Source organism: Bidens hawaiensis, unplaced genomic scaffold (assembly GCF_021521415.1).
Source record: "Bidens hawaiensis isolate Kalapana, Puna unplaced genomic scaffold, B.hawaiensis_p1.1 tig00000512_1, whole genome shotgun sequence".
Classification (NCBI taxonomy): Eukaryota; Viridiplantae; Streptophyta; class Magnoliopsida; order Asterales; family Asteraceae; genus Bidens; species Bidens hawaiensis.
In genome coordinates this window covers 1,859,053-1,871,149 of record NW_027491033.1, presented here as the reverse complement: position 1 = coordinate 1,871,149, position 12,097 = coordinate 1,859,053, and the positions used below count along the sequence as shown (strand labels likewise).

Sequence of the window (12,097 nt, the reverse complement as noted above, 5' to 3'; positions counted from 1 at the left end):
TCAATTAGCGACAGGTAACCCGCCCGACCAATTCGATGAATACTTACAAATGTCTGAGAGAACTTCACATGAATGTCTACAATTCTTTTGTAACGCGATTATTAAATTGTAAGGCAAAGAGTTTCTACGAAAACCAACAAGACACGACATTACACGTCTTTACGTCGCGCATGAGGCTAGATGGCATTTTCCAGGGATTCTCGATAGCATTGATTGTACACATATCGAATGGAGGAATTGTCCACGGGAGTTGCGAGGGGCGTATGTTAGGGGTGATATCAAACGACCGACCATCTCACTTGAAGCGGTTGCGTCAAATGATTTATGGTTTTGGCATTCTTATTTTGGTGTTCCCGGCTCAAACAACGGCATCACTGTTCTGTATACATCATTGTTGTTTTGGAGCGTAACAAATTGTACCGCACCTTCCTGTCCGTATTTTGTCAACGGAAGATATTACAGACGTGGCTACTATCTTGTCGATGGTATCTACCCGCAATGGTCTGTTTTTGTGAAAGCCTTTTCGTTTCCTGTTGAGGAAAATGAAAAAGCGTTCAAGAAGCTGCAAGAATCGGCAAGAAAAGATGTCAAGAGAGCTTTCGGTGTTTTAAAGGGTAGATGATGCATACTTAGTCGACCGGTCCGAGCAATGAAAAAACCCACGATCTCTAGCTACGTGTATGCATGCATCATATTACACAATATGTTAATAAAAGAATATGGACATGCAATTTTACCAGATTTGGTACCGGATCCTCCTACTCAAGTTCCCGTTCCCGATGATGTGCAATTAGACTTGCGGGATAAAAATATTCACTATCGGTTGAGATGGTATCTAGTTGAAGTTATAGGTTCTTTAGGTTTGGAATTTCCGGATTCAAACGAGGAGTAGACGTTTATTGTAACTTTTATTTTTTAGTTCTAATTTTTAAGTTGTATTATGATCTAGTAAAATATTGTTTTTATTTTTTATGTTCTGGTAAAATATTGTTTTTATTTTTTAAGTTGCAAAAAAAAACAAAAAACAAAAAAAAATCCATCACACCACATACCACCACCCCTACTTAAATCCATCAAATGTAATGGATTTGAAGTTGGTGATGTGGCACACCACCATTGGGTGTGGTGGGTGAGAAAAATAGAACCACCCCTCCCCCCTTAAACATGTAAATAAACCAAACATTTAGTGAATTGTTTGATATAAACCTTTTATATTCGTTAACTTAATAAGCAAATAAAATTAGAACATAATTTTTGTTTAATTTATTAAATAAACGAACATGAACAGATAATATGGACATTTATGTTCGGTTTACATAAATTGGTGTTATTTATTCATTTATGTTTACTTAAATCTTAATTCAAATTAATTTGTTACTGTCTCTTAAAAAGATTAATTTATTATTGACTTTCATAATTTAATTTTGAAATGTTTTATGTATGTTGATTTTAGACTCTAATTTGAATATTCGCACTTTCATATAACTCGTGTTGACTTATCTTTATTTGTGATCATTTTTGTTTGTATGTGCTCGTTTAGGCACCACTTCAGCTGAGCCAAGTCGACTTAGTTTGGTTGGTGGCTTGATTCGGCTTGGGTGGAGCCAAGTTAGTGCCTTACGTCAACACCCTAGCCTGGTAGGCTCCGTCCTAGCCAAGTCGTATCCCTTAACCTCCAAGTTAGTCTTTTTGTTCCAGATGCCTATATTTGAAATTTTCATTTCATATTATCATTCGTTTATGCTTAACTAAAAAAAAAAAAAAAGTAGAAGTTGAAACGCACGGTAGGAGTTGCAATAAGGCTCCCGGTTAATGGTTGTAATGTGATATTTTTTTTTTCTCATATAGGATAGCGTTTAGATAATAAACACCAACTAAAATGATAATCATGAATAATTATATCCGTGGTTCAACATTAAATCATTTCATTAAATGTGATAAAACCAATCAAAAGTACGAGTTACCAACAAATCCATGACAGTAGCATGATGGACATGAAGAGGTTTTGGATAACACACATATTAACTAACATAAAAACATTAAGTTTAAAAAAATAGTTTTAAGGATACCAAAACCACAACTTTGATCACTGCTTTTAATTCCACCACGTTTGAAAACTCCTTTTCTTCATCCCAATTGTTAAGGGGAATGGACAAAGTCAACTCATTTTCTTTGCTCAGCTCCACTCTGAAGGTGCTGGGGTCACAATGTACTCCATTATCACTTATCCTTTGACATATAAAAATCGCCCCCATCGCCCCTATACTATCATCCACTACGGATGGCCTTATATAGTAAACCTTTATATCATCTTCTCTTTCCTCATCAACATACACACGAAGATAAAAGTAATCCATGTCACGGTCACCTCTCCATCTAACGGGGAGCTCAATTTAATAATCCATAACGCCCCTGAAGTCAGACCGACAGTCTCGCGGAAATGCTCTTTAGAGCATCTCCAATGAGTTTCTGTTTGGATATGGAGGATGCAAGAGTGTTAGTTGTTTAAAAACAATAGCGGATACATAAACAAACATATTAACATAACAAGCATTTAAGATAATCGAAAAAAAATTACGGAGGTTAATCAGAAAATAGCGTTAAATTTTACATTATTTTACTAGGTTCCATATTAATTCTCTCTGCAGCAATAAGCTTTAAAGCTTTAAGTTTGTTGTACAGTGCCATTGTTTGATTTTTTTGAGTGTTAGTCGTTAGGTTAAATTTCATTACATATATGCCAAAAAAAAATTTGTTATAGGGTTTAATCAAAACTACGTGGTTTTGAAAAGATTAGGTGTGTGACAATATCGTATTCACTTTCCCCTTTGCTTATATATGGTATGCTTGACTTAAAGTGAAAGACCATCCCAAATAAACCCGACCCGTAACATACCAAGTCAGTCTTCGGTTTTTTATTTACGGAAAGTTTGGTCTTGGGATTTTAGCCATGCTAGCCTTACAAAAGCCCGAGGCCGACCTGAAAACTCGTCAAGCAAGGTTGGACCTAACCATTGTGTTAAAGCAAAATACCACCGGATAGGCGGATAATATGATTTTCGGTTGTACCTACTTTATCAGGGAATTTAAGGTATATACGATAGAGAAGATGATGAGAATTAGTGATAGAGCAACACACACTTAATAGTATTTTTTTTATTATATATATTAATGAAGATTTACAATGGACTGCTTAACATCGCATCTACAATGATGTCAATAATATCTCCAGTTGTATTGCTAACATCTCTAGTTGTCTTGTAGATCTACTTGGAGGGTCGCTTTCTTAGGTCGGTCATGCCGATGTGATGCTCTTGGCTTGGTCATGCCAATGCCATGCTCTTGGCTTGGCTAGGCTATGCCGATGCGATGTTGCTGGTATTGTTATGTTATTTGGGGTGTTACCCCTACACTCACTAGTCACTACACAGTCATACTCTGTTGCAACTATAATTCATGTATATGAAAAATACCTACAAACCAACTCATCCATTTAGTCATGTAACCATAATTTATAACAAACCCGTCCATTTAGGTTGCGCACCACTTTATCTTCATTCTGTCTTAGTTTAATAGCAGATTTTTTATACTTGGTAATTTTGAAACTTTAGTATCAAGCATATGGTACCTATATCTATGTTATTATTAATATTATTATTTTGTGTAAATAACTAATCCTAGAAAAATCAACATATCTCAAATATGTTTTAGGAAGATAATACAACTCTCGCCCACAAATATAGAACAAAAACATACACTTACTCTGTCAACAACACAAGCAATATTAAATGTAAAATGTTTTCAGCACCATTGCCCCATATTACATAATATCACTCAATTCAGTTCCGAAAAAGTGTTTAAATCGTTGCACTTGTTCACAAAGCAACAAGCCGAGTTTCTTTGTCTCATGAGAGCGTCCTCTTGTTGAAAGACTCAACTGTTAAATTGGCAGTAAACGCCGGAATAGAGTTCAGCTTCCGAATGAAAATCTCAACCTGGAAAAACCAGCCACTCCTCATAAAATTACTACACCGCTAAATGCGAATTCAATAAAAAAAAATTCAAAGTAAAATACAAGTAATGCGTTACCCAACCCGAACGTACCTGGTGAGAAATGTCAGGCTGCTGCGTATAGTTATTTCCCTGAAACATTAAAAAAAAAAAGCAAATATGCAACATAAGGCTAATGGTTGAACATTTTGATACGTATGTGAAACATGCTACACAACTGTTGACTAATTGACCACAAACATAGATACCATCTTACCAGAATCTTTGTGTTCCCGGATTCATACTCAAACTGAAGTTTCTCATCATCACTTTGAGCATATATAGACTGAAGAGTAAACCGTGTAACAGGGATCCCATCAGATCGTTGGTGATCATCCATCACAATCTGTACATCAATAATGTTTTATTAAAGTACTTAGATTATTACTGTAGTAATAATAGTTTTGTAATAATTAAATAAAATGAATTATTTATTAAACAAGACTCTACGCAAATTCCACAGGTACCTTATAGCCGAATAGTTCACAACAAGCCCGTCTGAAAACTGAGATTCTATCTGCAAAAACTGTCTTATACCTGTTTCATCCATCATGCAGTATCTATAATTTAAATGCTTAACGAGTCACAATATTTCTAAATAGAAACGCTACTTACCTTTCCTCACGTTTCTCGAGGGTGGCGATTTGTTCTTTTAATTGAACTACTTTTCCAGATATATACGAGTCTACCAATGTCCCAGCATCACCTATACGACACAACAGCAATCAGTTTGAATCATTAAACACAAACATCAGTTGTATATCTAATCATGACAAAGAAATTAACCCTAACCCGAACACACTCATAATCATGTAATCCAAACATGACCTGCTTAACCAATTTATCTAAACGAGCCAAATGGGTCGACTAGTCGTAAGCAGGTTATAATCAAGTTGTAAACGCTACTTAAAAGGGTTGAAGGGTTTGTAATAAATGAGTCAAACAGGTCATAAACAGGTTGGCGATTGACCTATATAACTAAATGGGGTAACAGATCAGCCTGATTGACTAAAAAGTTAAACAGGTCAAATCAAACGCAGCGCTTTTGATTAAACAGATCAAAGTAAAAACAGACCCTATAATTAAACAGGTCAAACCGAAGACAACCTGTTTAATTAAACAGGTCAGCCCGAACACACCTGTTAATTAGATGGGTTAGATATGACAACCCAAAACCTAACTAATTCCGTGTCACGTTTTTGTGCGTGTCAGCAATCCTCATCCCTACTTGTGCCCAGTATTTACTCACTGTTTCAGCAATAAAACCTAGTACAAACTAAATGAGAAAAACGATGTATGTATGTATGTATCTATGTATGAAGAATCTTTAAAAACGGTAAATTAGCATATATGCTGCAATGTTTAACTAAGCCAGCAAACCATTGAAAGAACCATCAAATAACAATAAACCTAACATCAAACATACAAGACACGGTAACGATGATAACGTTGGTTGAATTCTTATAGGCGGGACTACTTATTATAAGAGAAAATCAGCATTATCTGAAAACGATTCCAAAAAACTACTAATTAAAATCAAAGCATCCCAGTATTATTTTGAAAGATACCAGCACAACATTTGTAATCTCTCAGTAAACACATAGCAAAAGTACCTGATTGCTTTTTTAACTCCTCAATGGCTTGTAATTTGTCTTTCGTCTTCTGTAATTCATTCTGCAAAGCCTCAATTGTCTGCTTTGCCTCACTGTCAACCGCCAAACTGTTCACCATACGCAAAACTTTTGTACTTGCAGATGAAAAATCACCATGACCCAACTGTAAATGACAGAACAGAATATATAAACAACTGAACAATAATTGGAAATAGGGCAAAAGGAAAAAAAAAACAATTATGAAAATGCCAAAAATATAGAAGAAACTCTATATTATAAAATCTAACCTTTGACTCCAATATAGCTATCTCTGAGCGGAGACGATCATCCTCCCTCTCTAATGACTTTATTCTTTTTGATTCACTACTTAGCCTTTCATTAAGTAACTTTATTTCATTATGTTGACGGGCATTAATGTCTTTTTGCTCAATTATAGAGTTTTCAAGTTTCTTTATAAGATCCTCCTTCATAGCAAGGGATGCTTCAAGCTCCTGTCGTTGCAAAAGAAGGTTTAAACAGCTTCATTAGCACAAACCCATAAACTAGATAAAACTTTCAAAGATGACCTCAAGTTTACAACCTTAACCGCCCCATCTGTCATACCCCCTGACTCAACATTCTTCTGCTGTTTCAGTTGATCAACAGCAATCTTCAAACGATCTCTCTCCTCTGTAACTGCAGAAAGCTGCAAAAAACATTACTTGTAAACAATAACGATGACACAAGGGTTGTGATGTATGTTGAACATAGCCATAGTACTAAACAAACAAAGCACACAAAAAGATGAACAATAAACATCAAAGATTCAGTGATTTAGAAGATACTTGCAAAATATGTTATTTTACACACAAGCATGTTTGTAACTTCATACAAACTTACCAGCAACTCAGTTCTTTGGAGCTCCAATTTCAAAAGTTCCATCTTCTCATTGGTTAATGCAGACTCTGTTTCAGCATTTTGTCTCGCATTTTCAGCAGCATCAAGAGCAACTTCAACTTGTTTTAAACGTGCAGTCACTTCTCCCATCTTCATCATGCCTTCAAGAACCTCCCTGTAATGCACATGATTGATTTAGGAAGTAAGTAATCTGCTAATATTATTAAAATAGATAACATACTAAAACTATACAGTGAAGTTGGTACAAACTTTTGTAAGGCTTCAAATTTCAGAGGTATGTCAGCAGCAGATGTGACACCAGGAATTTCTTTCACCATTGATTTCCATGAAAATAATTCATCCTCCAATTTCTTTCCATTTATCTGTGCTTCTGATAATTTCATAACCTCTGACTCTGCCCTCTCTCTGCGACCCTTTTCCTCCAACAATTTCTCCCTCAATAGCTCAATGTCCTCATGAGAAGCTTTCCATTTTCTAGCTTCACGCACTTCTGATTCCTGATGCAAAATACAGAAAACTATAATCAATATTTCTGCTGCTAAGAAAGAACTAAGATGATCAGTCTTTAAAACTTTGTTAGCAAGGTGCTTATACTTGAACAAAATGATGGCAAACTGCAAAACTTATGAATTTGTTACTTTTGACTAAAACTATAAACATTGAATGTGTTAAAAAAAGTACACATTATTTGCTAAAAACTTTGGAAGTTCTGCAAAGATATCTTTATTATTTTGAGGAAGAATGTAGACTGTTTGATTAATGCACGCATGCATTCAGAGCAAGATTACCGATACAGCATATATAATAATCAAAAACCGTTGTAATTTAATAATCACTAAAATATAAATGGTTCAAGTAAATATGTAGGCTAAAGTAGCTTGTGTTCCCACGCTGAAAGAAACGACAAAAAATGCAACTTCCATGCTATGCAGTCAATATCGGTGGAATATCGGTTATTGGTCCTCATGTGAAATATCAGTCAGAAAATCGGTACCGATAATATCGGTGATATTGACCGATATTGACTGATATTTCACCGATTTCCCCGATATCAGTGGTATAAGTCTTAATTGTCAATTGTCAGCGTTTAATGTTAGTATTGTAAGTCTAATCAGTTCCTGCTTGGTACAACTGTTAGTGTTTTGCAAGTTGCAAAAGAATAATTTGTTGATAGTAGGAGACTATACTGAATTGTTATCCCCCCGCGATAACCGATGTCTCAAATATCGGTCAAGAGCGATATCTGTTGCTTTAATGATAATTAGAGAATCTGATTTTTTATTTTTTATTAACAATGTTAATCCTATTGATCCTTTTATCAGCAAGTAATTCATTTCAATGTTAGGTAAGTGAAAACAAACATGAACAACTAAGTACTTGCAAGTTGCAATGAGGAAAAACAAAACATACATAGTTTCTGAGCTTTTCTCTCAAGTGCTTCACCAATATACTGTCATCTGAAGAAAATTCTTGATGTGTTAAAGTAGAAAGTTTTTTCTCTACTTCATTCTTCTCATGCAAGCACTGTGCATAAGAATGTAAAACAAGATACCATTAGTTGCAATATTAAGCTTATTCCCAAAGGTAAAACTTATATATATAATGTCAACTTATATATATAATGTCTCCACTCTCCACTCAAACAACAAAAAAAGGATACCATTTGACAAATAATATAATGAATCAGAACAAAGCATAGCTAAAGATTTTATATAACCTCATTGAGTTTTGTTTGAAGGTTTTCCAATTGTTCCTTTAACATAGCTGCTTCTTTCTCAGAATTGCTAGCTTTGCATTCCATCCTTTCAAGCTAAGTAGAAGAACAGCAGCAATTGGTTCCATATCATGTAAAAAAAAAGAAAAGAGAAAATACTGTCGTTACTGAAGACTACTCACGTCTGCACTAATTCTAGACATTGAAAGTTTTGATTCTTGTTTAAGCTGTGTAAGTTCCTTCTGAAGACGAACTTTTTCCCTCTCTATACTTTCAGACACGTGGCTTAATTTCCCCTCTAACATGCTTGCTTTTTCTTCAGCCGTAGATAGCAAAGATTCTGCATTTTTGCGAAGGTCCATCTCTTTTCTTAACTTTACCTAAATAAGTTAATAAACTTTTATTTTTAAAAGATATCCAAACAAAGAATTTAGTAAGCAGATAACCAAAAAGCAAGAAAAGATAGTACAAGTTCAAGAAAAGTGAAACAGTGACTCAAGCTGTTACTAAACTTAATAGTAAGTCAATTAATAAAAAGCAAACCAACTGAGCCACCAATTATGGAATACTTTACCTTAACAGAAACAATAAAGTTCAAATTCAATAAAAAAAACTGCAAAGACTTCCTAGTTTCAAGATACTTATAGTATTCCTTCCACATGATTGTAATGTAAACTTTAACTTTAAATACAGATTTATCCTATATATGCATGCACACAGTACAGAGGCTCAATTATCAAAAGTTACAGTTTGACGGTCTTAATCTACAAATATCTGAGAACACTTAAATTAAATATAAAGGAAGTAGATTGAAATAGGTATGGTTCGTTTTAAACCTCAAGTTCACTATGGATATGAATTTGCTTTCTTAGTCGCTCCTGTGATTCATTGACTTCTTTCAAGAGCTGGTCTTGCAAAGACTGTTCACGTCCCTTGGCAGCAGCTAATTCTTGTTCTGCATATAGAAGCTGATCCCGAAACTTCATCCTTTCAGCTTCTGCAGAAAGTGATAATCACTCTTAAAGCTATAGAATATATATACTCATAAAAAACATATTAATGAAAGACGGTAAAAAAAGATTATCACTATATGTGAGTGAAAAACTATGAAATTAAGTTAAAAAATGACAATGACTACATGAGAAAACACTTTTTATGTAAACATATTAAGCACCTTCTTAAACAAGCTTTAAAACACAATGAAAGGGCAAGCAAACAAAATGCCTATTTTTTGATCTTTAAGGCTTTAACTGTATGGGTGTGTGTCTTCACCAGTAATACAAACTATCAACTAAACAGTCTAAACCCATTATGCGCATGACATTGTTAAGATGATTCATCAAATGCATGAAACATATTGGGTAGAATTAAACGTGTACATAAAAATGTAATTGACTCAGAGAAAGAAATCCATCTATCCTTTGCATCTACAGCTTCACATATTTTGGCTAAGCAACATTAAAAGGCTCCTTGTGACAAACTGGAGTTTTTTAATACTAAACCTTCAAAAAGTGTGAATATCATTATCTTACCCTTACACCTGAAACTTAGTCCATCAGCCCATATTTGTAATTTTATAAACACATAATCTATTATAAGTATAAACTCATATCTGTAATACAAATTATGGATAGAAAACCTGTTTGATAATAATTTGTATAGCTTCTTTTCTTGTATAATGGTGAACAAAAGCCATTCACAAACACATAAGTATAAAAAAGATGTGAGGCAATATGAGCAGTTAAATAGAACTTTTGACTATGCTATTTCTAGCTTTATATATGGTGTCAGTACTTTAAAAACACTACACTAGCAACCACTATAAAACCAGAAAGACAGCTACATGCATAAAAATATTTAATTCAGCACATGTAGGTACACAACATCGTCAAAATTGGATTATATGTTTGTTTCTAAAATGCAACATAACAAAAACACTACTATCTTGAGAGGAAATTCAATTTATTTAGCGCCAAACTTAACTCACCTGATTTGCGCAAGTCACCATCCATTGTCTCAAGTTTAGATTGATAATCCTGAGATTGCTTTTCTGCACTGCTTAAAGCATCCAAAAAATCTGCTTTGACCTGTAAGGACAATAAGTATTTCACCAAAAGATGAAAAGTAAATAACTAGCAATTACTAAGCCTCATATACACATTGTATAAATTCATGACCACTTCTTTAGGGTCACAACTGTATTCGATGTTTACATAACACACAATGGTAGGTGATACGGTCCAATATCTTGGTCAAATCAATTATTAAAAGAGGAGATAATGGGTTAATGAGTAGCTGAAAATTAGGACCGGTTATTATTCTGTTAAACAATGGTAGCTAAAGTTTAGGGCAAGTTACTATTCTACTAGTGCTTATTTATATCTTTTGTTATAGTGAGGAGGATGTCAATGTTTATGTTTATGAATTTACTTGGTTAAAATCCTTGTAATGGAGATCTAATCCTTCTCGAATATGATTAATTGGAGAATAGCCCATCTCGAATAGGGCCAACTATCCTTTAATTTCTTGTTTTAGTTTTGGGTCTCTATCAGTAGGTATATGGCTTCTTTACATGATAATATAACTATTGTATTACTGTATCCCATGTCTAAACGTTCATAACTACTGTTATCGATCTGAGTACTTAATATCTGATATAAGCACTTCAACTAAGGGGGTGTTTGGGATTGCTTATTTTCACCAACAAACTTATTAACTCTTTGAAAAGTTAAAAGCTGTTTGGGATTGCTTATGTTGTGAGACATTGTGACTTAATAACTTTTCAAAAAGTTATAAGGAGGTCAAATAAGGAGCCCCAAACACCCCCCCCCCCCCCCGAAATAACATATTCTCATTTAAACACTCCATCAAGCATACACACAAAAGTTATTATACCAGTTAATTTCTAAGTTCTAACTATAAAACATGAAATTAGCAAACAAATATCACCAAGACAAAAGCCCTGCAAACAAGGAAACTGTAAGCAATATTGAAACCGAAACTAAATATCAGATACTCATTCAAGCAGAAGCAATTTTCGATCACCATTTACATGTTCTATAACTTCTATGTTAATATTATAAAAAGTCCAGGTCCAGAAAACTAAGCAAACAAAGCAAAAAATACTTCCGCCCGTCAGTAACAACAGTTTCACTTTGCAATTTAAACTCTATGATAACAGATATAAAATTTATAACAAGCATTCAAGTATTCTAATATGGATGTACTTACAGCAAAACGATCCAAATCCATGGGGAAGAAAACTATTCAACCCCTAGGTTATTAATAAACACAAAAACAAAAACAAAAACAAAATATCTATATCATGTATGAATTAATAAGCTATTATGTTTAAATTTTTAATATCTATATCTTAATTCGGAAACAGGAGTATGACATAAAAGCGTCATAAATACGAATCGAACTGTGTAAATAGTAATTAATTTATTAATGAATTAGTACCAGCTGACGGCATTGGTAAGTGCAAAGCATTTGATCGGAGTGTTGATGAGAAGGTTCAGGCTCCGGCAGGTCCTCGAAGATGACCAGACGGCCATCGGAGTTAGGGCTGTCGGTGGCTTCAGGCCGTCGTTTCTTCGGTAGAGGCGTTCGCACAATCATGAGCGTGTGTGACTGTGAACCCTAAATTCGAATTTTGAATGTGTGATTAACAAACAGATTAATTTGAAATGAAAGGCGCCTTCTGCTCTGCCTTAAATACCTGATTGATGTGTGTGCAGAGTGCAGACGAGCCCAAATTTTGGTCAAAATCAGCTCAAGCACGATACTAATTGAATGAGAAGGTTTACCAGAATGACGATGG

At 34.3% G+C, this 12,097-nt stretch overlaps 1 protein-coding gene across 1 annotated transcript; it reads right to left on the bottom strand.

The window, feature by feature from the left end:
* Positions 1 to 3,779: 3,779 nt before the first annotated feature.
* On the bottom strand, positions 3,780 to 11,895 carry LOC143633733 (mitotic spindle checkpoint protein MAD1-like). The gene is made up of 16 exons (XM_077101983.1): positions 11,737 to 11,895; positions 10,262 to 10,361; positions 9,111 to 9,271; positions 8,457 to 8,654; positions 8,278 to 8,370; positions 7,971 to 8,084; positions 6,810 to 7,057; positions 6,543 to 6,714; positions 6,244 to 6,348; positions 5,951 to 6,154; positions 5,664 to 5,826; positions 4,666 to 4,756; positions 4,518 to 4,587; positions 4,268 to 4,396; positions 4,105 to 4,143; positions 3,780 to 3,995 (listed from the first exon to the last, which is right to left on the bottom strand). The coding sequence occupies exons 1-16, from the start codon at positions 11,893 to 11,895 to the stop codon at positions 3,906 to 3,908; spliced, it is 2,136 nt and encodes a 711-aa protein (XP_076958098.1). The 3' UTR covers positions 3,780 to 3,905.
* Between the last annotated feature and the right edge of the window lie 202 nt (positions 11,896 to 12,097).